The 26,355-nt window shown below is 54.7% G+C and overlaps 2 protein-coding genes and 1 long non-coding RNA gene across 5 annotated transcripts in view; 2 read left to right on the forward strand and 1 right to left on the reverse strand.

Annotated features, from left to right (window-relative positions):
- BMP1 (bone morphogenetic protein 1) overlaps positions 1–7,340 on the forward strand; it is a 44,637-nt gene extending 37,297 nt beyond the window's left edge. For 2 of the 3 annotated variants that reach the window (XM_049631525.1, XM_049631527.1), the window contains 4 exons: positions 2,075–2,202; positions 2,610–2,823; positions 4,431–4,681; positions 6,598–7,340. In XM_049631525.1, the coding sequence (XP_049487482.1) occupies positions 2,075–2,202; positions 2,610–2,823; positions 4,431–4,681; positions 6,598–6,732 (728 nt within the window). In that variant the 3' untranslated portion in view covers positions 6,733–7,340. Of the gene's footprint in view, positions 1–2,074; positions 2,203–2,609; positions 2,824–3,842; positions 3,990–4,430; positions 4,682–6,597 lie in introns of those variants that run through there. The other variant, XM_049631526.1, reaches the window with a different exon arrangement.
- Positions 7,341–12,484: 5,144 nt separating this feature from the next.
- On the reverse strand, positions 12,485–20,416 carry PHYHIP (phytanoyl-CoA 2-hydroxylase interacting protein). Its single transcript, XM_049631533.1, has 4 exons — positions 19,755–20,416; positions 18,300–18,474; positions 16,327–16,444; positions 12,485–14,627 (listed from the first exon to the last, which is right to left on the reverse strand). Exons 1-4 carry the CDS (start codon positions 19,917–19,919, stop codon positions 14,093–14,095), a joined length of 993 nt encoding a protein of 330 aa, XP_049487490.1. The 5' UTR covers positions 19,920–20,416; the 3' UTR covers positions 12,485–14,092.
- Positions 20,417–23,444: 3,028 nt separating this feature from the next.
- Positions 23,445–25,064, forward strand: LOC125923327 (uncharacterized). Its single transcript, XR_007457991.1, has 3 exons — positions 23,445–24,058; positions 24,212–24,292; positions 24,749–25,064. It is a non-coding gene; the product is annotated as an uncharacterized LOC125923327 (long non-coding RNA).
- Positions 25,065–26,355: the final 1,291 nt, after the last annotated feature.

Consider the following 26,355-nt stretch of genomic DNA (forward strand, 5'->3'; position numbering starts at 1 on the left):
GTTCCTGATTCATAGGGCCTCCACATCTTTTAGCTGGAGGAGACCTTATTCTGTGGTTGTCCAAAGTGCATTCTCTCTCTGTGTGTACTGTGTGAAAAAGAGTACATCAACATTAACAAGATAGCTGTGAGAGGTTTTACACTTCTAGGGTGGACGACCTGTACATAGCTGAGTCATTTTAGAAGCACTCATGATTCCTCACTCAAATGATAGGCGAATTACAAATCAGTATTTCCTGACTCCTCCTTGCAGAGGCTGTGCAAAGTTCTGCAGGGACCTCAAGAGGGGAGTTCCTCTGGGGTGCCTGGTTGGCTCCGTTGGTAGAGCATGCAACTCTTGATCTCAGGGTCGTGAGTTTGAGCCCCACATTGGGCATAGGGCTCACTAAAAAAAAAAAAAAAAGAAGAAGGGAGTCCCTCTGCCCCCAGGAAGATTGCAGTCTAGCTGGGGGAGAAGTGGGCACACACAGAGAAGTTAGAGGGCCCCAAAGACCTGTGTATAAATGGGGAGAGCAGCAAATGTGGCCCAGAAGGATGATGGACATGGCCCATAGGTCCACTGTGGAGAGCCAGGAGCTCTACCTGCCTCCACAGGGCCTCTGGGCAGCCTGCACACTGCTCTCTGGGCCTCATGGCTGTGTATTCATCCTGTGAGCCACTGACCATAGGCACCTATCCATCCCTTTCTCCTCCCCAGCCCACAGTGCACTGGCCGCCTGTTTTTCCCCAAGAAACCTGTCAGATTGGATGATAATAAATCATGAACATCAGCTTTTAAATTCGTTTGTGAGGCCACACTCTCAGAGGTGGGAAGGCAGATTGCAATGGATCAAAGAGCCATAAACAGTGAGAATGGGGTGATAGCAAGTTTTCTTGAAGAACAACTGAGAAGAAAAGGAGAAAGGATGGGTGGCAGCTAGAGGGGAATGTAGGGCCGTGGGGGAGTTACTTTAGGATGGGGCAAAGCATAGGAGGGTCCACAGGCTGGCAGAGATGGCACAGAGAGTGAGGGTGGATAATTTGTGGTGCAAAGGTACCCAGGTGGACCTGGGACTCCTTTTTGGAGACGAGGAAGGAGGAAGGTGAGTTTGCAGGGAGGGGCTGGGAAGCTGAAGTTGTTCATATCTGAGGCCCTGATTTTTTTCAGGGAGGCAGGAGGTGAGGTGATCTTCTGAGAGGGAAGGGATGGGAGTGGAGAGGGCTGAAGATTTGGAGCCGTTGTTGAGGAGGTAAGGGGTGAAGGTGGTGAAGGACAGATCCAAGAGTATCAAGTGGTTTCGGTTCCCAGTGGTTGAGTCAGATGGGGTTTTCCGAAAGGATACAGTAGAAGGACAGTATGTTGATGAGCAGCTGGGGTGATCAGCCATATAGTCCAGCCAGATAGGGAAGCAAGTTAAGTCAACCAAGGAGGAAATATTGGGAGAAAATAGAAGGATCAAGACCCTGGAAGTCTCTCTAAAGCTGAAGAAGTGTTGAAAGGATAGTGAGGGCCTGAGCACCCTGGAAGAACAGGAAGTGGTCACAGAGAGGTGATGTGTTTGTAGCATCAGGAAATGGTAGGTGATGGCAAGGCCTAGAGTAAAGTCATGAGCAAGCCCGGCTTGAGAGGAAGAAGATAAGTGCCAATAGAGCTGAGAAGATCAGGAACAGAGAGGCTAGAGTGTTGGCTGACATCACCTGGAATGGCAGCAGGAATGGGTATAGAACTGAGTCAGGTGCCAAAGTCTTCTGTGAATGTGGAAGTGTGGCAGGATACCAGAGGATGACAACATCATGGAGGGCAGAGGGGGTGTGGCCAGAGGCCTCAAAGGTCCAGGGATCTGCACGGGAGTGCCTGTGAGGGCGGCTTTCATGGATGCTGCCAGGCAGACCTCGCTTGGAGGCAAGCAGCTAGATTTCCCCGGCCATGGGTAACCGAACAGAAAAGAAGTAATGTAAGCCTTCCATCAGTTTGTAGGTGGGGGACAAGAGAAAGAAGCAAGGAGGGCAGGAGGGAAGGGCTTTGTTCCTTTCCTCACAGGGGACATTGGAGCACCGAGGTTCTTGCTGATCCCTTTACCCTCACTTCCCCACAGCCGGCTGTGACCACAAGGTGACATCCACCAGCGGCACCATCACCAGCCCCAACTGGCCTGACAAATATCCCAGCAAGAAGGAGTGCACCTGGGCTATCTCTAGCACCCCTGGCCACCGGGTCAAGCTGGTAAGGTACCCACACCCCAGCCTGCATGGGGACCCCTGCTCTTCCATGCCATCGGGCTACCACCTGTTTCCTATCAGTTCCAAAGTTCTGGGTAATTCAGAGATCCTGACCAGAGCCATGCAGACTGCAGGCTGGTGGCCTGGCTGAGCCCACAGGGCTGTCATCCCTGTGAGGATCCTCATGAGCCCCAAGTCTGGTCTGGACAGAGGCCCGGTCCCAGTACATATTGGGGGTGTGCCTGCCATTACCCATTCCCAGGTCCTCCCTCACTGCTACCAGCAGTGCCCCTGGCAGGGGCTGCTTCCCTGGTCTCCATCAGCTGGGGTCTGGAGGCCTAGATTTGGGGCCACCTGCTGCCCCCCCCCCAGACGCATTCTGAACTTGCTGTCCTCCCTCGTGCCCTCTAGACCTTCGTGGAGATGGATATAGAGTCCCAGCCTGAGTGTGCCTATGACCACCTGGAGGTGTATGATGGCCGTGACGCCAAGGCCCCCGTCCTGGGCCGCTTCTGTGGGAGCAAGAAGCCTGAGCCTGTCCTGGCCACAGGCAGCCGCATGTTCCTGCGCTTCTACTCCGACAACTCCGTCCAGAGGAAGGGCTTCCAGGCATCCCACTCCACAGGTGAGGCCATCTCAGGCTAGCCCAATGTCCTCACGCTGTCTTGTTCTGCGAGCCTCTGCTGATCCTGCTCTCACAGGCAGGCCCAGGCTCTGGAGTTTCACAGGGGGATGAGAAAGAGTGTATGAAGGGACAGATGGACAGAGCTATGGCCTGGGTAGACAGAGACTGTGTTCTGAGGGCCGGGCAGGGGAGCAGAGAGTGAGCACTAAAGGGAGAGTGGGAGAGGTCCCGATTAGGGGCCGCTAAGTTGCCGGAAAACAGAGGGCAGTGACGCCAGTGGGTGGGGAATCCAGGGATGGGGAGGGAAGCCCCACAGTCCCCAGCGGTAGGACGCCTGACTGTGTGGCAGCCCACCCACATTCCAAACCCAAAAGTCACTCGTCTAGAGATATTTATTAACACATAACATGTATGATGAAGCAGTGTTCTAAGTGCAGGTCACAAAAATGAAGGAGACAAACATCTTAGGCCTTGAGGGGCTACTTAGCGATCGTTTGTCCATTTATCTAACAACCATTTACTGAGCTCTGGCTGTATGCAAGACTCAGAGGGGCTTATGGAGGTGAATCAGGCATGAGCCCTTCACCCCTGCACACCAGGAACTCGCGGTCCAGAGGTGAGGTGGGACGCGCACAGATAGTTATAGCATGAGAAAAAACATGATAAGCTCTAGCTCTGGGCAGGTGTTGGTGGGGTCATTCCAGCAGGGGGAGGAGCCCAGGCACAGCCACAATCCCAGGACAGCTCTGGGTGTGTACAGGTGACCGCAGGTCACTTCGTTTGGCCTGAGCAATTGGTATGTAAAGACAGGACAGTAGTGAAGTGGAAACAGTGCAGCAGTAGAGAAAGCCTGGAGCCCAGGCTTGGGAGGCCTGGAACATCAGGTGTCAGATGGGGGCTTCACAGGCTCCTTGTGGGTCTTGAGCCACCTGTTGGGAGTCCCCAGGACTGCTGGGTCCAGAGCCTCTCATCCTTCCTTGTAGCTCAGGCCCTATCCCACCCCCTCTTCACCCCTCCAGGGAGACATAAGCACCAGATTTCTTAGAGGCCAGAGGGCTTCCAGAGGAGGATGGACACTGAGGACCCTGTCCTGCATGCTCTCATTTGGCCCTCCCAGCAGAGGGTCACAGACTGGAAGCCCAGAACTCTATCTGGCCCTCAGTTCCGCTCTGTTTGGCCCACAGTGTGTTTTTTAAAAATGTGAGCCAACATTGAAAAATCAAGAGTTTTCGCAGAAAATCCAGATGTGGTTCTTCTCTCTTAAGAATGGAAGCCCTGGCAACGCAGGGCCCACATTCTTCCATGACAGCCATCAGCTGGAGCAAATTAGCAATGTGCTCTTTTGACAAGCATGCCCTTCCCAGTGCCTCAGCTCAGAGTTGCCTAACAGCCCAGTGTGTCCCTGGTCCTCTGTGGGCATCTATCCAGAAGTAGAGCAGCAGAGCACTTGTTCTGGGCCACGTCCCAGGCAGGTCCCAAGCCACTCGCCCCTAGCCATGTGGCCCTCTCTCCATCGAGCCATGAGGGTTCAGCACAGTGAGGCACGGTACCTTGTCCCTGGCCATCCTCGGGGAGTGGTGGCCAATCCTGTTGCTCCTCCCCCACAGAGTGTGGAGGCCAGGTTCGGGCAGAGGTGAAGACGAAGGATCTTTACTCCCATGCGCAGTTTGGTGACAACAACTACCCTGGGGGGGTGGACTGCGAATGGGTCATCGTGGCAGAGGAAGGATATGGCGTGGAGCTGGTGTTCCAGACCTTCGAGGTGGAGGAGGAGACAGACTGTGGCTACGACTACATGGAGCTCTTCGATGGCTATGACAGCACAGCCCCCAGACTGGGGCGCTACTGCGGCTCAGGGGTGAGACCCCGCACCCTGCCCAGTGCCCTTGCCTCTGCAGGTGTGGGGTGCCGGTATGGGTGCTAGCACATGCCTGGCCCTTTGCAGGAGCTAGGAGACCCTGCCTGGTGGGTGGCTGCTCACAGAGGCCCGCCCTGCCCTAGGCCATCCCCACCCAGGAAACTCTGTCCTTTTTTGCCCAACACTGTGGTTTCTGCATCCTCTGGGACAGGCCCTGCCCTGACCCAAGACTGCTCAGCACCAGTTTGTTTGGACCTACAGGGTAGCTTGCATCCGGGGAGGTGGATGGAGTTCCTTCTACCCCCCCTCCCTCCCCAGCCCTTGTTCCAGTCCCAAAGCAGCTTACCAGGGCCCAGGGTCGGGGGCAGAGGTTGAAGCAAGAGCCAGGGACCTAGGACCTGAGCCGAACTGTGCTAACCAGTCATCTGGCTGAGCCATAAAAACACCCTCATCTCTTCCACTGCCAGTTTCCCTTCTTGGTGGGAGGCCAGCTGGTCCCAAAGCCCTTGGTGCTACTGTCCAAGCAGACACTGAGCATTGCTTCTTGGTCCATAAAATGGCACCTTCAGAGGCAGTGGGCAAAAGTTTGCTTGATTTTAATTGAAGCCACAGGAAAATGACAAAGGTGGATTTATGTTCCTCTCAGAGCTGTGGCTTCTTTTTGTTTTTGTGAATCCTTTCCCCTTTCGGAGAACACTGTCTTCTCCTCTCCATTACACACCCGTGCATGCGTGCGCGCACACACGCACACAAACACACACGCCCTCCCGCCCCTCACCTCCCTGGTCCCTCACCTCTCTCATGGCTATGCTCCAGTGTAACCTGGGCACCTTAGGAAGTGTTAAACTTCCTTCCTGGAGCTGCAGCAGCATCTGCTGGGCCCAGCATTAGCCAGCTGAATGTGCCCTTAGGACAGAGCTTCTGCTTCACAGGGTCTGGGACAGGGCAGGGAGGTGGGGGGCGGGGCAGGAGCAGAGCACATAGGCCCCTCCCCTGCCTGGCTCACCACTCTGGAATCCCCTGGTCACCAAGCCGGCACCCCCTCCCCATTTTGCCCTTTGTAACTCCCTTGATCTGGCACATTCCAGTGAGCCACACACCAAATTGGGTGTCCCCAGGTGGCTTCTTCCAGACACTTCCACCAGGCTGGAGCCAACGGGAGGGAACCTGGGGAAGGAACCCAATCCTGTCAGGGCTTCCTGGCAGGGTTGCTGGAAATGTCCCCAAGGTTCTCGGAAACGATGCTTTCTGTGCCCTGAGAGCCAGGGCATCCGTGTGCTGAGGCTCTGTGGGCGGCTCTCACTCTGAGGGCCTGTACACAGAGGTAAGGAGGGGCTTGCAGGAGCTAGGCAGGGGCATCGCCTAGAGCCAACCATGGCCAGAACTGGGGGAGGATGGAAGGGGAATGGCCACAGCTATGTCTGGAGCACCCAGCTATTCTGTCTTCTCCGAGAGGCAGCTGAGACAGTGAGAAGGCAGCCTCTCAGAGAACCCACTCCCTTTGCAAAACCCATTCACAACCACACTCTCATTTGCTCCCTCCCACAACCCCCATCAGCCCTTCTGAGCTTGGAGAGCAGGGAGCATTTACTCCCGCTTGCCCTTGAGGGAAGTGAGGCCCAGAGTGGGACAGTGCCTTGCCTGAGACTTCACAACTAACTTGTTAATAGCAGCGTTAATAGCAGCTCTGGGTATGAAGTGTGACTCTGAACTTAAGGCAAGCTCCTCTATCCCCTGCTTTTCTTCCCCTCCTCCAGGCATCCCCTTAAACTCTTGCTATCAATAGTCTTCCCCTGCTTCAAGGGGCTGGGGGAATCTGGTGAGTGTCTGGGAGCCGCCCACCTTCCTTAGAGCGGGGGATCCTGGGGAGGAAAAACAGCAGCCTCAGCCTCATGCCCATCCTTTTCCTCTGTCAGCCTCCTGAGGAGGTGTACTCGGCCGGAGATTCTGTCCTGGTGAAATTCCACTCAGATGACACCATCACCAAAAAAGGCTTCCACCTGCGGTTCACCAGCACCAAGTTCCAGGACACACTGCACAGCAGGAAATGACCACTGCCTCACACGGGGGCGGGGACGGGAGGCCTGCTGCCCTCAGTCACCTGGACTGGACAGTGGGAGGTGGGCAGGAGGTGGGCACCCTGTCCCTGTCCCCGAGGCGCCAGGACCTGCAGGCCGGTGGTCCAGGTGAGGCTGTCCTCAGGAGGCGGGGGAATGGGACTGCTTCGTGAGCCCCTTCCCCGTGATCCCTTCCTCCTTGCCCCCACCAGAACAAGGGGCCAGGGCCAGGGAGCCAGAGCTTTCACGGAGACACTTGAAGTGGCCATTCCTCTCTGGGGGCCTGGCCTGGGGGGGAGAGCGTCTGTCAGCAGACCCTCCCATCTTCCCTGCCCTCTCTAAGTGCACCGTATTGTGTATAGCCGGTGGCATAGCTTCATTGTAATGTACGTTTCCCACCCCTTCTCCAACCTCGACATGGTTTTTTTGAGCCCCTATTTCCCCACTTCCTGGGGTGTGAGTTTCCATAGGAGTCCCACAGGATGCACCGTGAGGGGCTGCAGAAGAAGGGGTGGGGAAACAAGACGGGGCTTCTCTCAGGCCCAGCGGCTGGTCAGCCACACCAGGGCACACCAGCCAATAAACTGAAAGTGTTACAGCCAGTATCTTGTGCCAGATGCTGTCTGGGACATGGGGCGGGGGGGGGGGGGGGGGGGGGCGGTGCATCTCATTCCAGATGTGCAGGCTTGCTGTGTCTGAGACCAGCCCACAGCCAGGACACCTGGCCCTGCTGGCTGCACTTCCTTCCCTCGATTCCAGGACCCCTGAGGGTGTGATTTCACACTCAGGCACACACAAACACAGCCTCCTAGCACACTTCAGCCTGCAGGCGTACCGCATATACACGCACTGCTCATAGCCCTCCCACACAACGAGAGGAGTGGAACATTCTGTAAAGAGGCTGTTTGGGGGCAGGAGTGGGGGGAGGTAAGTAAAAGGGGATAGGCATGTGTCTGTCCAGCTGGTGTCCATCCATGTCTTCTGTCTCTGACTGGGGAAGGGGTGGGTGGGCTGGAGGGTGTCCCAGGAGAGCTCACCAGAAGCCAGAAAACTGGCATCAGCCTGAACAGATCTACTAACTGGCCCTGAAACTCTGCCTTCCTGAAGGTCAAACACCCAGTGCTGGCCCCCTGCAGGTCCTTCTCTTCTCATGGAGACAAGAGCCAGACACTAGGCAGCCACTGAGCAAACATTCCAGCTCTGGCCCCCTCTCCCAAGGCTGTGTCTTGTCTGGCCTCCTCCTTCCTGCCACTGCCCCCTCCCTCCCCAGACAGCAGTGAGGCACAGACCTGTTTCCCAGAGACCAGGAGGAGAGAAGCCACATCCCTGCCCCTTCCATTCAGAGGAGCCTCTCTCTCCCTTTACTCTACATGGATCTCAAAGGGAAAGAAAGAGAGAGGACCCATGTTCTTATGCCTGGGCTGGCCCCTCCCACATTTCAGAGAGAGCCAGGCATGCTGCTCCAACCCCCAGGGCTCCTTGAGATCCTTCAGTGGGTCTGTAGGTCTTTTACTGGCCTCAAGCTCCGCCCTATTGCAGAAGCACATGTTGTGCCTTATGCTCTCTGAACTGTGGGAGGGGACCTACCCCTAGGCAGCATTATGGTATGGTACACCCCAGATGGGCCCTTGAAGCAGAAAGCAGTAGTGGAAACCAGACACATTGCTGGCATCTGATGTGTATGCAGGACCCTCTCCTTCCAGGAAGCCAGCCTGCTCCCACCGTCAGGCTGCAGCCCTCTCTTTCCGTCCTGAGAGCAGATGAGGCCTTGAGGTCCTGCAAGGGAGGGGGGATGGCCCGAGGGGTTCCTGCCTATTGCTCCAGTGAGGTCACAGGCTGTGACATCATAACCACCCCTCCCCGCCTCCACCTCCTCTGACCTCGGTGCTCAGGACAGCCTGGAGGACCATGAGTAGAATGGAAAGGCCCGCAAACCATTGGAGCTGCCTGGGCATCTCACCCAGACACTTTGCCATTCCCACTTGGCAGAATTTGTAGTTGGTGGTCACAGCTCTCCTCACCAGCCCTCCAGGGCCCTCTGAAGCTCAGAGGACTCTACTCCCAGTTCATGAGTCACATGCCCAGAAGGAACCAGGCTCAGAACCCCTCCGGACTGTGGAGAGTGGCCTGCAGCCCAAAGCGAGTACCCAGTCTTCCACCCCGAACAAGGGCTCTGTGAACAGCAATGCCACAGCCAGAGGCAGCTCAGGATCGACTCATACAGCCACCCCAGACGCCTGTCCCAAGACTCCATCACCACCATAGATCCAGATCCCTCTAACGACTTAGGAATCATGCTGATGGGCCTTCCCTGTCTTCTCTGGGCCTATCTTCAGAGGCTGCCTCCCAGTGATAGAGGCTGCTCAGGACCTGGGTGCAGGCCATTAATATATATTCCAGAACTTAATTCATGCACTCTCAATGCTTTGCCCACCCTCACCTTCTGCCGGCTTCAGGGTTCTAGACTAGACCAACTCCAGTGTGGCTACCATCAGCTCAGTTGACTCCATGTCACGGGAAGGTACTCCTGCTCCCACAACTGTCTCCAAGCCCCAGAGGGCCCCCTGAGGGCCCCCTTGGTCCTGAGTACATGGCCAGTAGTGGAAGAGCTGGGATGGATCTGCCTGACTTCTAGGTTGAGATAAGCACCTGAAGCTTCAGACTTGTCCTTCCAGGAGCACCCTTGTAGCCTTCAGAGGACAGGACAAAAGAATTAGGAGATGCTGATCCAGGAGACCTGAATCTGCCATGGTTTGCCCAGTGGTGCTGGTCAATTATTTCCTCCCTGGGCCTCTACCCCCCAAGCCTGTCATCCTCCCCAGCAACCCTCCTCCTTCCTGCCACTGCTGAGACAGACAAGAAGACTCAGGGTCTGTCTAGTCTCCAAGCAGCCAGAGAGCAGTGTTCCTCATGGGGGGGGGGGGGGGTGGTGGATGTCTAGGGCCAAGTTTGGCTCAACTATAGTGGAAGGAAAGTCACGTGCCCTGTACCTCTGCTTCACTGTTTCTTTCCTCTTTTTCCCTTCCCCCTCCCCCAACCCTAACCCTATATGCTTCTCTGCCATGAAAAGGTCACAAACTTGCATGCAAACATAGCCGGTTTTGAACATCAGTGCTACCATTTGGTGGCTGTGTGCCCCTGGGTGAGTCATTTAACCTCTCTGAGCCTCAGTTTCTTCATCTAGACACATGGAATGACAACACTTCACAGGGTTTCAAGGAAGGAATGAGATAACCTTTGAAGAGATCCTGGCAAATAGGAGGCTCTCCATAAATGGACCTTCTTTTCCTTTCCTCTGCCAGACAATTTTCCAGTTCCTGGACTACTCTCTTTCTATGCAAAAAGGAAACTTCTGGATACACTAGTTTCCAGTCGAACATTAGGAGCTTAGGGCAGATGTACTCCTGCCAGAGAAGGCAACACTTAGCCCGCAGCAAGGCGGGGCTTGTGGGGCAGCAGGAGACATTTCTGGCTAGCTGGTAGCCTTTCTGGGCACCTCCCAAGTCACACCCTGTGCTTGACTGTCCCTACACACAGGCTGATTCTAGAATCTGTGAAAAGATTTGCTGCTCCAGTTTGCAAAAATAGCAGTGTCTGATTTGGGGAGTGGGGATAGGGCAGCCAGCTGTCTTCCCCAGAGAGCCACGAGGCCCTCCCCACTCCCCCCCAACCCAGCCTCCTGCTGACCAGCCTGCTTCTCCTGCTCCAGCCTCCTCCCAGCCCCACACCCTCCCCTCCCCCATCCCAGGAACATCTGGTTCCAATCTCCTCCAGATGCTGTGGCCAAGCTGTTTTACGGCCAATCACCTCAGCTCAGCTTCCTGAAGGCCTCCCTCCATTTGGGGGAATGGTCCCTCCTCATCCCTTTCCTTGGGACCCCAGCCACTTCTTTTCCTAACACAGAGAAGAGACGCACACCAAAACCATACAAAACTGTGAGGGTCCTCAGAACTGGCACCTCCCCTCCCACTACCTTGGGAGAACTGTCATCCATTCAAGATTAAAAGAACGTTGCTAGCCCGGAAGGGAAGGAATAGGCAGAGGAGACCGAAACAGGGAGTTGGAGGCATGAGTGTGTGTGTCCATGTGTATGTGTTGAGTCTATGTGTTTGTGCTATGCCCCACTTGTAACCTGGAGACACCCCTTGGTGGCCTCTGCCTCATTTTCCCTCCCTGCCTGTACTGGAGCGGGGCTAACTTGGAATCCCTTGGCTGGACAGTGGCAGCCACAGCCCAGGGTAGTCCCTCACCTTGTGGCTCTCTGTGGCAGCCAAGCGTGTCTTCTAAACCCAGCACAGGGAGGTGGTGTTTCTGTGTGTTTGCGTGTGCACCCACTCTCATGTAGACCTCTTTTCCCTTCACCAGGTCAGATTAGAGAAACACAGGCCAGAAGGGACCCCAGGGCAGATTCCAGTGAGTGCCCTGACCCAGCTCTGACAAGCGCCTTGAGCAGCACAGGGCTGGCAGTATGCCAGAGAGCAGCCATCTGGAGAGAGGAAGGAGAAGCAGGCTCTCTGGAGAAACCTGCATGTGGCTCCACCCCCACCCCCACCTCAGTTTGCCGCCTTCATCCCCCACTAAGAGGACACTGGGAGTCCATCTTTTCCTAAGAAACCCAGAGGGCTCACAAAAGGAAGACTAAAGCCTGCTCCTCTGGGAGGATTCCAAAAACCCCTCTGGGGTGGGGTGGGGGTGTCCTGACCAGAGGTGGAAGGATGGATCCTGGAGGTCACTCCCCATCCATGGAATTCTGGACACCAGTGCTGCCCACTACTCCTTTAAAAGAAGGCTCCTTGGCATTTGTGACTCCACAGCCCCCCCTGGTGTTATTCAAGATGGAGGCACAGCCTTGGTCAGCCAGAAGAGATGTGGAGGAGACCCTTGAGAGGGCCACATTCAGATGGGCCTGCCCATGTCTTACAGCCCAGGTGGTCCCTGGCATACATGAGGGAGGACAGGACAGTGCAATGGGAAGATTCCAGCCTCTGAATCAAACCCAGGCACTGTCGCCTACCTGGCAATCCTTTTAACTTCTTTGTGCCTCAGTTTCTTTATCTGTTAAGTGGGAATACTACAGTACAGGGCCATTGTGAAGCTGATGTGTGTGAAAGCACCTGGCCAGATGCCTGGCCCATAATAGGCCCTCAGGAAGTGGTCGTTTGCCCTTCAGCTTTCCCCTAGCCCAAGGAGGCTATGCCCCAAGCTCTGGATGACACATGTTCATTTGGCCCTCAGCCCAGGCAAGTGTCAGCGAGGTGACTCTAATTTTTCTGGAGCTTTCATACTCCAGCAGAGGATCATTTTAATAAGTCCATAATAATAGACGCAGAGGTGACTCAGATCTGCAAATGAGGAGCCCTGCTGGGGAGGGGACATTTGGGCTCTGGGGGAGGGAAATTCAGTAGCATCTGGGGTTGATGCAGTGTCAGGCTGCTGCACTGGGAAGGGCTCCAAAAAGAGGACCTTGGTTAGGTCTCCAGATTGCTATAGGTTCTCCTCTAAGAAGCCTCAGTTTCCCCTTCTGCAAAGTGCAAGGTCATAAGTACCAAAAGACCTTCAAAGTCCCTTCCAAGCTAGAGATTTTGCTCTGCTCTCTGAGCTCTGCCTCCCACAGCAAGATTTGGAACACCCTTGGAGACAGTTCCAGATGTCTTGTCCTGGGGGGCATCCCCATTTGAGTTCCTCTGTGCTTGTGCAACTTGCCTAGTCAGAACTACCCCTCCCAGAGCCCAAAGAGAGTCGGGGCTCTCAGGCCATGGTGGTTTATTGATGCAAGCACAACACAGGCAGGTGTGCCCCCAGCTCAGGGCAGACACAGGGCCAGGGGAGAGCAGTGGGCCACCCCCACAGCAATGCTGTCAGCAGAGGCGGAAAAGGCCTGGGGGCCCATGTCCTCTCCTCCATGCATCTCCCAGGGCCCCCAGACCTGTTCTGTGCCACAGAGACAGCTGACCACACCACTCCCCGTGGCTACACAAGAGGCAACCAGCTGTCCCACCTGTGCCCTTACTGAGATATGGCCTTGTTGGCCTGCTGGCCCCTTCTGTACTTCATCACAGAAATCCGGCTCTCACTGTGGGGGCTGTTGTCCTCTGCCTGACATCACCTCCGTCATCCCCCAAACAGCTAGCTGCCTTCATCCACACCTCTACCCAGCACCCCCCCGACCTGGTCCGCCTATCTCAGGGGTTCACCCTCACCACCCTCATGACCCATACAAAAGTAGGAAATTGGCAAAAACGCTGGGAAGCCCAGGAAGACTTCATCAAGAACTCCCCAGGGAAGGAGCTCTTTGCCAACAGGCTCGCAGTGGGGAGCAGACAGTGCCAGTGGGTGGGGTGTGAGGTGCGGTGGCAGGGAAGCCACAGTCCAGGTCACACACAGGCACAGGGCAGTCACGGAACCGTGGCAAAGAGAGCGAGCAAAGCGCACAGTCAGGCAGGGTGCCAGGGCTCTTAGGGAAAGCCCTCAATTCTAGTTCCACACTGGGTCCCCTCGGAGCGTGAGGCCGCCCATTCCTGGCCTAAAAGGGGTACCTCTGGGTCTCAGGGGTCTCTTTCCCCCTCCTCAACCCCAGTGGCTGCCATTGGGGGAACCAGACCTCAGTGCTCTGAGCAAGAGAGAAGGTATGCTGGGGTATTTATCATCTCCAGGTAAGAAAGGAAAAGTCCCAACAGCCCGGAGCCCCCAAAGCCGAGAGGAAAAAGAGGGCCCCTTTCTAGAGGGCAGATGGAGAAAGGAAGGGACAGCTCTCCCCATGCAGGAAGAGGGTGCTGGGAGTCAAGGAGCAGCTGGGGGGCAGAGCGGTGCAAGAGACTATGTATAGAGGGAAAGGGCCAGGCCTGAAGTGGGAGGTCCCCGGCCCAGCAGAGCGGGGAGGGGCATTCTGTGGTTGGCCCTGAGTGGGGTGGGCGGGGCTAAAAAGGAGCACCCCGCATCTCTCTGCTGTGCCTCTGGGGGCGGGCAAGCAACTCGTGGGCTTTGGCTAGGGTGGGCTGCTCAGCGAAAGCCCCCAGGCTGAGAGTCTCCGTTAAGTGGAGGCCGGAATGAAGCAAGAAACAGCAGGACGGGGAAACCGGGAATGGGGAAATCTCCAGAGATCTACCCTCCTTCCACCAACCTACCGCGGCTAAGAAGCCTTTCCAAGTCCACCAGACGTTGAATAGGCCACGCCCACCAAGGGGACCGCCCTCTGTTGCCTCTAACGCCTGCGGGGTGGGGAAGGGGGAGGCCGTGGCGTGGAGGGAGCGGGGGGAGGGGGGGCAGGGGAGAGAAAGCCAGCTCCCTGAACCTAGGCCACCCATCGCCACCCTGCCTGTCATCTCTCTCTAGCCCCCCACCTCCCCAGGAGTCCCTAGCGGCCCACGCTGATGTTGCAGGTTTTGCAGCTGGGGTCTTTCTTGGCGTCAGCAGTGGACAGGCTCATGAGCTGGTGCCCGCTGATCTCCCCCAAGGTGCCCAGGGACAGGTCGACAGGCTCGGTATAGATGATCTCCAGGATGAGGTCCTGGGCATGGCGGAAGATCAGCTCCCCATCCTCCACGCTGCAGGTCAGGAACTTGTTGCAGGCAATGTCCAGGAGGGGCAGGCGGTCACGGCAGAAGCGGTCCCCCAGGGAGCCCTTGGGGGCCAGCACCAGGATGGCGTAGTGGTAAGCTGTGTACATACAGTAGAAGTCTGCAAAGTAGAGGTTGGTGCTGGGGTTGAAAAGGCGCTGGGCAGGGATCTGGAAGCGCCAGCGGCCGTAGGGGGAGTCCTGAGGCGGCTGGCCTGTGTTGAACTCTGTGTTGCAGCTGAAGAAGACGCCGTGGAGCATGCCACTGGTTGGAGAGCCATGGCTGCCGCTGTTGTCCTTCAGGTAGGGCTGCAGCATGTTCCCGCAGTGGGTCCTAACCACCCCCGGGGAAAAATGCCAAAGGGAAGAGAAAATGCCGCTGGTTAGCTGGGCTGAGGCTTGGCTGCTGTGTGTGGTTGAGAAGGGAGCCAGCGCAGCACCCTGCTCTCCCACCCGCTGCCGCCTCCATCAGTCACAAATAGAACATTCCAGAATGTGAGAGCAGGGAGAGCCCTGGAGATGAGCTGATGCAGCCCACTCCTTCGCAGAGGAGATGTCTGAACCTACCACTCCCCAGTTTAAAACCCTTTAATGAGGCTTTCATGAAAAGCAGGGCTATCATGATCTGGCCTTTCTAACCCACCTCCCAACACCCCCACATCCATAGGTAAGATCCTCCAGCCACATGTGAACCCCAACTTTCCTGCCTTTGTGCCTTTGCAGTGCTCTTCCCTCTGCCTGGACTGCCTTTCCCACCTCCTTTCACCTACCCTGGCAAATTCCTGATCATCCATCAAGGCCCAGCATAGGTATCCCCTGCTCTCAAAATCTTCCAGGAGCATCAGGCATTTGTATTCAACAAAACTATGTGCAGACACTGAATTTTACTGAACAATCACACACACACTCATTACATTCCATCTGTCTGTACTGTCCCCCCGATAGCCTCTGAGGTTTTCAAGAGGGGGCACTCTGCCTTTATTCACCTTTATATCCTAGTACATATGGGTGCTTTCTGACTCTTTCTTACTTGCTGAAAGAGGAGCTCAAACTGGGCCAGTGAGCTCACCACACACCTCACTGCCTCTCTTCTTTAGTACAAACACCAAAGATCTCCCTTGTTCCCTGCTGCCCTGGGGTAGGGTCAGAACGCCCCACCCCAGCTGAATACAATGACAAAGACAGTAAGAGTAGCAGCTTGCCCTAGTCCAGCCTTAGAAGGACAATGTCTTGGAGCAGTGTCAGCAGGCCTGGGGAGGATGGGCAGCCCCAGACCCAGCCTCACCCTTGCCTGGTCCTGGAAGTCTCAAGTAACTAGTGACTTACTGGCTTTCTGGGCTTCAGGCTCTCCCTCTGTAGGCTGAGTGGGTTGGACCAGATCATCAATTGGATTGAATATTTCTGGACTACAGAGCCCCTCTCTTTCTTCCCCGAAGGAAATTATACATAGGCGGTCCATAGGCAATAAAATTGAAGATGCTCCAGCTGAATGATAGGTGTGGGGCCCACCAAGACTCAGCCTGATTTCTTCAACAACCCGTCAGTACCCCCCTCCCCCCCACCAAAGTGCCCTGAGATAGCTTCCTGGAGCCTCCAGGCTATCCAGCACACAGTTTGAAAACAATGACCCTTCATGCATGGAAACCTGTCACTCTGTGCTACCCTCACCACCTCCCCCAGGGACCCAGGGCTTGAACTGGAGAGATGGCTGACCCTTGGCATTAGAACCCAGTGAAAGGAACTGTCCCAAAGGAGGAACAAACCCGAGATCTCGTTCACCCAGGCCAGTTAGCATGGTTCCCCCAGGCAGCCCCATCCCAAGGAGAGTCCTCTCCTTCCTTGGAGCCCAATCCCAAACAGCCAGCCCCCCCCCCCCCCCCCCCCCCCCAGAGCCAGCCTGTGATAAGATGCCATGGGGACTCTGGTCTGGCAATGACAAGGTGGGGGTGATGTCAGACAGCCAGGGCTGTGTGGGCAAAGCAGAGCCAGGAGAGGAAGGAGAGACCCAGGCCCTGCTAGGGGCCATGCCGTACCTGGCATGCTGGAAGTACTCCTTGTGGTGGTTGCGGTAGAAGACAGAGAAGCGGAGCATGCGGCCTGCGATCTGTTCGGCCTTCTCCTGCAGCTGGGCCAGGTGTTCCTTGGCATAGTCTGCAAGAGTCCAGGCTGGTAAGCCCAGGGCCAGACTGAGCATCACAGCCTCCCACACTCACCCACTGTGCACATTGAACGCCAGCCCACAACTGTCCTCAGAGCAACAGGGGATACCAAAGAGTTACAGCACCTTGGACCACATAGGAACAGGCCAGGTGGCCCAGCTGGGAACATGGACAGCTGGGTGCACCTCTGCACCCTCGCTGCCAGAGGCTCAGGGCTCTGAGTCAGAAAGGGGCAGGGGCTGCCCAGTTAGACAATCATACTGGGGACCCCAGGAGCTGTAATCACTAGCTATCCTCATGTGAAGAGGACCAGCAAGCAAAGGAAGGATTGAGAGGGGAGAATTTGAGGTCCTCTAGGGAGAACTCAAACCCAGCAGGCAGAAGGCTATGGAAGCCAGTGGAAATTACAGGTGGGGGCTCATGAGGAGATCACAGAGCACTGAAGTGAATAGTTAGCCGGACCAGGGTCTGAGGCAGTGAGTGCATCTGCATCCCAGGAGAAGCAGGGAAGGCTGGAAACAGGATGGTAAGATTGGACACCTCCCAGGGCCAGGATCAGAGTCTGGGGCCCTGGGGCCCAGGCAGGGCGGCTGCTAGCCAAGACAGAGCCTTTGTACAAATTAGAAAAAGGTGCCCTTTCCTCCTTGCTGATGTAGCCCTGGCCAGGGTGCTGGGTTTGGCAAGAGTAGTGTGGACTGGACTGCAGCCATCCCCAACTCCCCAGTTTGAATTAAACTTCCACCACGTGTGGAGTTCTGGGGTAAACCCAGAGGCTTTCCCCACAAGGAGTGGGAGCACCTCCAGAGAGTGGGGTTTTGCAGCCGAGCTAAGAAAAAGCACCACTCAAAAGAGAATGGCATGTCAAGGAGACTTGGGGCATAGGCCTTGGCAGAGGATGGAACCAGCAGCTTCAGAGGCCCGGGGCTAAGAATGTTCCCTGCCCCTTCCTTGTGACAGAGAGAGATCTGGAGCAATTCTCACTGTGGACACCAAAGGAATGGAATATTGTGGGGCAGATCGTGGGTCATCCACGACCAAGTACACATAAGCCTGGTGTTTATTCATGCTGGAATTTGCCAACTGAATTCTGCTAAGAGGTTTGCAGGACCACTGAACAGGGGTCATTTTCCAGGCTAAGTGGAGCCTCAAGACAAGCAAATGTGATGACCTACTGAGTATCCATCTACCGATGATGGATGAACAATGTGTAGTCCGCACATACAATTGTTCAGCCTTGTAGAGGAAGGACGTTTTGACATATGCTCAACGTGGATGAATCTTGGGGACATTATGCTGAGCAAAATAAGCCAGTTGCAGAAGGACAAATACTGTGATTCCCCTCACGTGAAGTACCAACAGTAGTCAAATTTACAGACCCAGAAAGTGGAATGGTGGTTGCCAGGGACTGGAGTGAGGAGGGAAGGGAGAGCTGCTGTTTAATGGGGTTAGAGTTTCGGTTTGGGAAGTTGAAATAGTTCTGGAGGTCAGTGGCACACCAGTGTGAACGTACTTAATACTACTGAGCTATACATTTAACAATGGTTAAAATGGGAAATTTTGTGTTGGTGTGCATTTTACTACAGTTCAGAAAAACATGCTTGCCCCAAGCCAGAAAAGTAACTCCATGCCTGTACGGGAATGGTATTGTCAACATGATTAGCAGGGCTCACATCTGCCTCCTGTGTCAGACTGCAGGTTTGTTGCGGGCAGGGGCGAGGCTCATCCATGAGTATCTCCCTGACAGCCTGAGCATAGAGCCTGTATACGGCAGGTGTTCCTAAGTGTGTGCTGAGGTAAGATCACAACTAAGCCAGATGTGCTAAAGCAGCGGGACAGCAGGGCCTCACCCCCAGTGCAGAACTCGACTGTCTCGCTCCAGCCGGACACCAGGTACTCTCCATCACTCTGCTTTACGGCGGTCTGCACGGCCACGCTGTACTCTGTGCGGGGGCTCAGGAACCAGTGGCCTCTCACTGTCATGGGCAGTGGCACGGCCTTGGCCACAAGCTTGGTGGGGACATCCTGAGAAATGGGATACAGACGGAGAGCCAAGAGTCAAACTGGGAGTCACGTCCAATCTTGGCATTCTGCCAGACCTCACACTCCCCAGATTGGCACCTGGGCCACCTGAGGAGGGCCAAAGTCTCCAAGATTCAATGGCTTGGTGCCCTGGCCATCATTTTCCTGAGGAAGTAAGCAGTGGCCATTGGGAAGGCCATATTGATAGCCCCCAGCCTCCACCCCTCATCAATGCCCCCTGACACCCACTCTCTTGGGAACTAGGGAGAAAGGCCACTGGGGTGGAGGCCGAAAAGTTGAGGGCGGTGAGACCTCCGTTTTCGAGGGAGACTTCGAGAGCTCTGCACACTGCAGTGCCGTCTCCACGGCAACGGCAAATGCTGAGAGCCAGGGAGGAAGGGAAAATATCCTTATTCTTTGGGGGGGGAGGGTTAAGGGGGTGGTGTTGAACATTCACGTCACCGTGGCAACTGGCCTGCCAAAAGACACCCAGATCGGGAGAGCCAGTTCCAAAGAGAGAGAGGGTGAGTAACCCACATGATACGGTCGTCGTGGGAACCAGCTCCTTCCCACCTCACTCTTCCCCCTTCATCTCTGCCAGCTTGAGAAGGTGGGAGCCTTCCTCCCGCCCACCCCCACACTGCTCTGACCCAGGGAAAGGACACTCCAGCCAGCGGAGGACTCTCTCATGTTTCTTTCTTAAACCCAGCCACACTAGTAAGCCAGAGGGCCAGGGCCAGAGAGGATCACAGGGGCCTAAGAGGCGTCCTTGAGGACCAAGCAAAGGGCCCCACCTCTGCCCATGGTCCGAGTGGCCCACACAGTCAACAACAAAGCTGCTTCCTGAGTCGGGGGCTTTGTTGGATCCTGAGACACCAGCCCCAGGTGTGATGTCTGTGCCCCCCCCCCCCCCCCGCGCCCCCCGCCCCCCCCCCCCCCCCCCCCCCCCCCCCCCCCCCCCCCCGCCCAGGTTTTCCTGATCCGTCTGAAGCCCAGTCATGATGCCGATAATGGTGTCCATGGTGGCTGGGCCCCAAGCCAGACACCACGCAAACATTACCTCACCAAAGCCTCTCACAAGCCTGCGGGGGCTGGCATTGTTATTCCCTTTTTACCAGTGAAGGAACTTGGGCTCAGAGAGGCTAAAGAACTTTCCTAAGATTACACAGGGTAATCTGAACCAGGCTTCTCTGACTCCTGATGATCACCCACAAGCATTCCATCACCCTGCTCCCTTTAAGGAGGGGTGTAAACAAGAGGCCCTCTGCACACCCTCCACTCACCCGGTGCTTGAACTTGTTGGAGTTCTTATTCTCCTTCTTGTTAAGGTCAATGAAGTAATGGGTGACCCTCTCCAGGTCACTGTTCTCCATGGCCCAGGAGATGCGGAAGGAGTCACAGGTGATGTTGTTGACCTCGATGCTGTGGGGCGTGGACAGCAGCTCCATGCTCCCCTGTGGCTTGGCTCCTTTGGGGACTGATGGGAGAGGAAGAATTAGCAGCTTTCTCCCTGCCACTGAATTTTCTGGAATGTCTTGCTCCCAACATCTCTTGCAAATTGGAACCTTGGGGATAATCCACTGATTACACCTGCCTCATCCAATCTGATGGGAAGATTGCATGGGAAGATTGCATGGTGGAGGGATAAGACCAAAGGTGGGATGGGGTGTCCCCCCTGGGGGGTTCTTGGCTCTCCTCAGAGGGGTCTGCTGAGCAGACGCACCTGACAGGTGGCAAAGGCAGTGGGAATGCTGCAGACGCCAGGCAGGACAGATTTGCAGCAGATGGAACCGAGGAGGGGGGCTCTCAGCCAGCAGGCGTGAAAAGAGAAAGGGGGTGGGGGTGGAGAGAGCTGTGCGAGGCATAGGAGAGACAGGAAGCACCCACGGAGGAGACTGGTGTGAGGGTTGAGGCAGGCAGAGGGCACTGGCAGCCGAGAGGCCAAGGGTGACAGGTCGCTCCGGCTTGGGCTGCCCTCGTCTCTAGGGGTGACTCAGGGAGGGTCACCAAGATGCAGGGCTAGGAGGACAAATGCCACGGAGATGCCCTTGGATACACTGGTGGCGGGAGGGGGCAGCGTGGGACACAGCTCTTCTTTCACCCATAACTTTTCAACTATCACTCTCTCCTTTCAGCTGATCCTCTGTTGCTTGACTTGTTTAAATAATTGGTTTTACCTTTGACATTTTCCTCGGGCATCTGTGTGGTAATAATAACTGCATAAGCATCATATCGTGCAAACCTCACAATAGGCAGGTACTCTTATTGCCCCCCATTTTATTTTATTTATTTGTTTCTAAAGTAGGCTTCATGCCCAGCACGGAGCCCAATGTGGGGCTTGAACTCAAGCCCCTGAGATAAAGAGTCGGATGCTTAACTGACTGAGCCACTCAGGGGTCCCTATCCCCATTTTACAGATGGGTTAACTGAGGTGGGGAGGTACCAAGATGCCAAAGGTCACACAGCCTAGAAAATGATTGGAATTCACATCTGACTCCAGAGCTCAAACTCTTTATCATTAAGCCAAGGTTGTGTCCCCTCGTGTGTGCGTGTGCGTGTGTGTGTGACATGTGTGGCATGTGTATATGCATAGGTGCACATGGTTTTATTGCTACTTATTTTTCTTCCTTCTATCCTTCCCTTTCAAGTAACTGCATTTTCTCTCACCTTCCTCTTCTCTCACCTTTGCTTTTTCTGCCCCGGCTGCTCTTCCAGGTATGAAAGGACCATAGCACTGTCACTCACCTGTGCTTTTGCTAGGAAGATCTGACACTGTCCTTGACTGTGGCCTGGCTCATGAGGTCTGGGAAACAGGGTGGGGAAGGGAGAGGGAGTGGGGAGAGACTGTCTCTGGGACAAGAACATGAATGTGGGTTGGACTTGCTCCCAGGCATTTGCTTAGTGCCCAGTGAAGCTCAGGCTTTCCTGGTTCCTTCTCAAGCCCCGTCCAAGCACACCTCAGCTTTCTGGAATGTGGTTTCCTTTTCTCCCCTTCTGCGTCTTCTCTTCTCTTTGCCCAGGTGCTAAGGGTAAGGGTACCTTGTGCCTTCGAAAGCAGGTACTTCTATTTATAGCTTCCAGAAGATCCAACCCACACTCTCCTGTCAATTAAGCCTGTCGTGGAGCCTGATACCTCTAAATTCATCCGTGGGCTGCCTGAGTGGCAGGCACGGGGTGAAGGATATGGGTGATGGCTTTTACCTATTCCAGGGTGTCCCCTGAGCCCTTGTTTCATTTGAGCTTCTTACCCTAAAGCGTGAGCCTGCCTGTTGTGAAGTCCAGCCAAATGCCGGTGGCTTGTGCACAGAGAATCCTACAGTAAACAAGCATGGGGGTGCTACCAGGTCCACCCAAAAATAAAACAGAATAGGATTGGTAAACAACTGGATGATAATAAACCAGTTTGCGATTCATGGGGACAGATGTGGGGACGTGGGGAGTTGCTATCCTCTGGGCTCCCTGTGAGAAGCTCCCCAGGGAGACACACGCATGCACCCACATGCACCCACATACACACATACACACACACACACACACACACACACACACACATGCACCAACACAACACACCAACACAGACACAATCCCATGCTAGAAAGGGCCTGAGCCACCACCTCCCATCCACAGGGGATTCAGTCTATGCCTACCCCACATATGGACACCTATTCCTCAATACTCCTCTCTTCAGAGTCTCCTCCAGAGACGGGGCAGCCATCTTTGCAAGGGGAGGCGGTGCATCTCCAGGACCTGGCTCATCCTTTCTTTCTACAGTTCTAGAAAAGCTGACATTACTCCTCCATGCTAGTTTGAGAGAGTGGTCGTGAGTGACACTCGGGAGAACAGCAAAGCAGGGTGGACCGAGGGTGGGTGTGAGCCCCAGTTCTCCAGGTCCAAGTGACTGGGGAAGGTCAGCGTGTGAGGGACAGGTTGAGACAGGACCTGAGAAACACCCACACTGCCAAGACAAGCATTTACACACCCACACACAGGTAGGCACATGTGTGCGTGCCCACGTATACACACACGCACACATATACTGAATGTGCCCGCCCACACCTGCCGCACACGGGCTGCACACACCTCCTCGGACATTCTCGGTCCCACTCACTCACCTACGCACTCGGGTGCCTCCGCCACGTTCCACATTCTAAGAATGTCCCACAGTTTCCCCTCTACAAGCTGTCACCTCCATACAGACCCACACATGTTCAAGTTCATAGGCTCACGCACACACATATACAGGCACACATTCTCACAAGCTATATTTGGGGGGAAGAGAAAGCCACAGGCGCGTCCTACCTCCACAGAAGGCATACAACCCATATGCCTGCTTGCACACACATGTGTATTCACACGCACGTCAACCTCTGCCCATATTCTGATATTCTCTCTCAAGTCTTCCCCAGGCTCAAAGACCCCAACTATGGAAATGTGGTTTGTCTCTAGCCACACTCTGCCAGCCCTGATCCTTCCCGTGCCAACAGGTTTGCACACCTATAAGGCGCTGCCCACAGCCAGTGGCTTCTGCCCACACTCTCCACCTACCTATCCCTTTCTGCTCTGGAGTCGCCCCTCCCCACATAGAAATGCTTTGGTTGCACGCATTCCCTCCCTCAACATGTACTCCCACACACATGACAAATGATATGTCCACCCCATAAATATACTGCCTCACACTGCCCCCGCCCACATAACCCAAAGGCTACTCAGATAAGTGACCCCCCCCCCACACACACGTACCTCACATGTACAAGAAACGTATGTTCCTAAACATGCCACACAGCAGTGGAGACCCACACATGAGCACAGGCGTGTACATACAGAACTATCTACGCAAGCAAACCTCCAGGCTCCTCGCAAGCATGCATACATGCCGTGCACACGGATACCCCTTGCCCATGCCCATCCAGAAAAGCCACCCACAAGCCAGAGGGAAGTCTCTCCCCACCCCACTGTCCCTGTTGGCATCGCTGACTGCAGCAGAATGGTCACGGGGTGACTGACTGTGGTGCCCCGGGGACTGGATCCGGGGGTTAACCTCTTTGCCAAGGCCCTGGGGAACAGGGGAACAGGGGACAAGGTCGTTGGCCATGGCAATCCAGGTGGGTACCGTGGGCAGTGGCAGGCCCCTGGTGCCCCCACCTCCTAGCCCCTTGCCACCTGAGTCCCTCTCAGAATTGAGAGCAGGATGCTCTGGGGAGAAAGGGCACTCACCTGGCTCCACTGGGCTCTGCAGAGGAAGACCTGGAAGGGAGGGAAGGGAGAGACCTCTGTGTGGATGTGCTCCCCAGGGAGAGGGGCAGCGGCGACGCCTGGGTCACAGACAGAGGCGCGCTCGCTCTCCTCTCGCTCCTCTCGAGGCTGCCAAAGAGGCTTCTTCCATGCCCCGGCAGGCAGCTCCTGCCGGCTCTGCAGCGCACTGCTGCTGCCCCCAGAGAGGCGATGTTCCCAGCCAAGCGCAAGGAGAGGCAAGAGCGAAATCAAAGCAGCGTGGAGGAGAGAGAGAGAGGCAGAGAAGGCGAGAAAGAACGAGAGAGCCAGACTGAATCTGGCTCCACCAATGGGATCAGTGGCTGCCCAGCGTCAGGTGACGATAAGCAAGCTCGGTCCCTGATCGCTCTGCTCGCTCGCTCTCCTGGGCTGGTGTGGGAGGGGAAAGGGCAGAGGGTCTCCTGGGAAGCTACGGTGATGTCCTCAGAGATAGCAGCGGTGGCTGCCACTCTTTTCCTTGTTTTTCCAGGACAAGCTGCCCTCAGAAGAAGTCCCTCTAACACACCCCTACTTGGAAATCTCTCACTTGAATGCAGCCCCCAAACTTTAGGTGCTGGGAGAGGGGTGGAGCTGTGCTCAAAGGCTTGGGAGCCCCTAAACAGGGATTCTGACTGGGGGAAGGGAAGGGGAGCCTTGAAGGGAAAGGGTCCAGATGGGGGATGTGGGGGCGGTGTAGGGGAGGTTGGTTTGTCTTCAGTCTGGATTCTCTCCTCAGGGACTTAGGCTGATCCATGGCTCTATTTTTTTTTTTTTTTTTTTTTTTTTTTTACCAACTCTATCAAAACGCATTAGACCTGCAGTCCCAGGGATTCCCAGTTGTCTAGGGAGAGTCCTCTGGCTGCTTAGGTGTCCCTGGGGAAAGGGACAAGAGAGAGGAGTTGTTGGGCAGTGAAGGGTGTGCAGAGGCAAGAAATGGGGTGGGAAGAACACACAGAGAGCCTGGAATATTCTCATCCCAGCCAACCATCTGGGCCAGGGAGAGTACTATCTGCTCTCTTATTGACAGGAGGCTTTGCTACCACCAAAGGAAAACTCCAGGGATGCCACTGTGAAGAACACCCAAGGAAATTTGAATCAAGCAACCAACAGTGACAAAGAGTGTGCAGTGTGGAAAAGCATGGGCTTTACAATTAAACAGACACAATTAAAATTCTTGTTCTCTCACTTTCTAGCTGAGTGATCTTGGATGAGTTACTCAATCTCTCAGAGCTTTGATTTCTTCATCTGTCAAGTGACATTATAAACACTGCCATCACTGAGTGAGAAATTATGTAAATCACTAAGCTGTGGGCCTGTACACCAGAAGGGCCCAGTCACCTATCAGAACTGTTATCATTGTCATCATTATTGACAATGTCTACCTGCAAGGAGCCCACAGTCTTTTAGGGGGAAAAGGGTGGACATAGAGAACAAGAAATATACAACTAAATTGCAAGGTACAGATAAGGATTCAGAGAAGAAGTCCGAACCAGCTTGAATACAGGTGGAGCATGGCCAAGAAGGGACCATGGAAGCAGGAGCATGGTGGGGGTGGGGAGGGCTTGGTGCAGGGGCAGCAGACAGACCATGCAGGCTTCAGAGTGCCACAGAAGACATGAGCTGAGTGCACAGGACCTGGGGGCTGCGGACATCAGCAGGCAGTAAAGGTTAGAGAAGGTGACAGTGGACAGAATGTGAATATTGCACAGAAAGCAAAGACAAGCAGAAGCCAATCCTTCCCTAAATGGGTGTGGAGAATTTGAGCAAGTTGGGTCAGATCCTGAACCACAGAATGCAGTGCGGTGTGTTACATTGAGACAGGATTAAGCACTCCCTTCGCCAAACAGAGGTAGGTCCCGCCTCTTGCACACCTACACTGAAATGTTGCAATCCCGAAGAGATGCAAAACGTAATCTCATGGTTATGGCCAGCACCAAACATCTGGACCAAAACCTGGCCCTACAGCTAACCTGAGAGGCGGTGTGAGGAAAAGTCATGTTCTCTGTGACTCGGTTCTCCCCTTAAAAGGAAGATGAGTCCCAGCACACCTCTGCCTCCCACCTTCCCGGGATGGCATGTGGAGACCGCATGAGATCATGTGTCCCAAGCGTGAACAACAGCTGTATGAATGCGCTTTTGTGGAGCTATGTGCTAGCATGAGGTGGAGGCACAAAGCCTCTCAGGGCTTCTGCTTCTTCTTGCCTCTGAGGACTTCTCTGCAGATCACATGAGAAAACATATGGTAAGAATGAAGCTTAACAAGCCAAATATAAGTAACTCTGTATGAAACCAAACAACCACCAAAATGCGCTTTTGCTGCATTTTTATTTTTAACAACTTTTTATTACACAAGTAATACATGATCACTATAGAATGATGAGAAATTTTAATTCTAAAATTTAGGAGAGAATTAAAATCATTCATTCCCCCCACCATTCGAAATAGGCATATGAGATATATATTTTATTAACAAAAATAGAAAGTGTGAATACTGTTTTATAACCTGCTTTTTTCACTCACCAATACCTTTTCTGTTCAATACATAGTCTTTCTACAGTATTGTTTTAAACTGCTGTGTATGTTCTATTGTCAGGTCACATACCCTTTTTTTGGAGCCAATCCCCTATTCTTCTA

The sequence above is a fragment of the Panthera uncia genome, chromosome B1 (genome assembly GCF_023721935.1).
Source record: "Panthera uncia isolate 11264 chromosome B1, Puncia_PCG_1.0, whole genome shotgun sequence".
Lineage (NCBI taxonomy): Eukaryota > Metazoa > Chordata > Mammalia > Carnivora > Felidae > Panthera > Panthera uncia.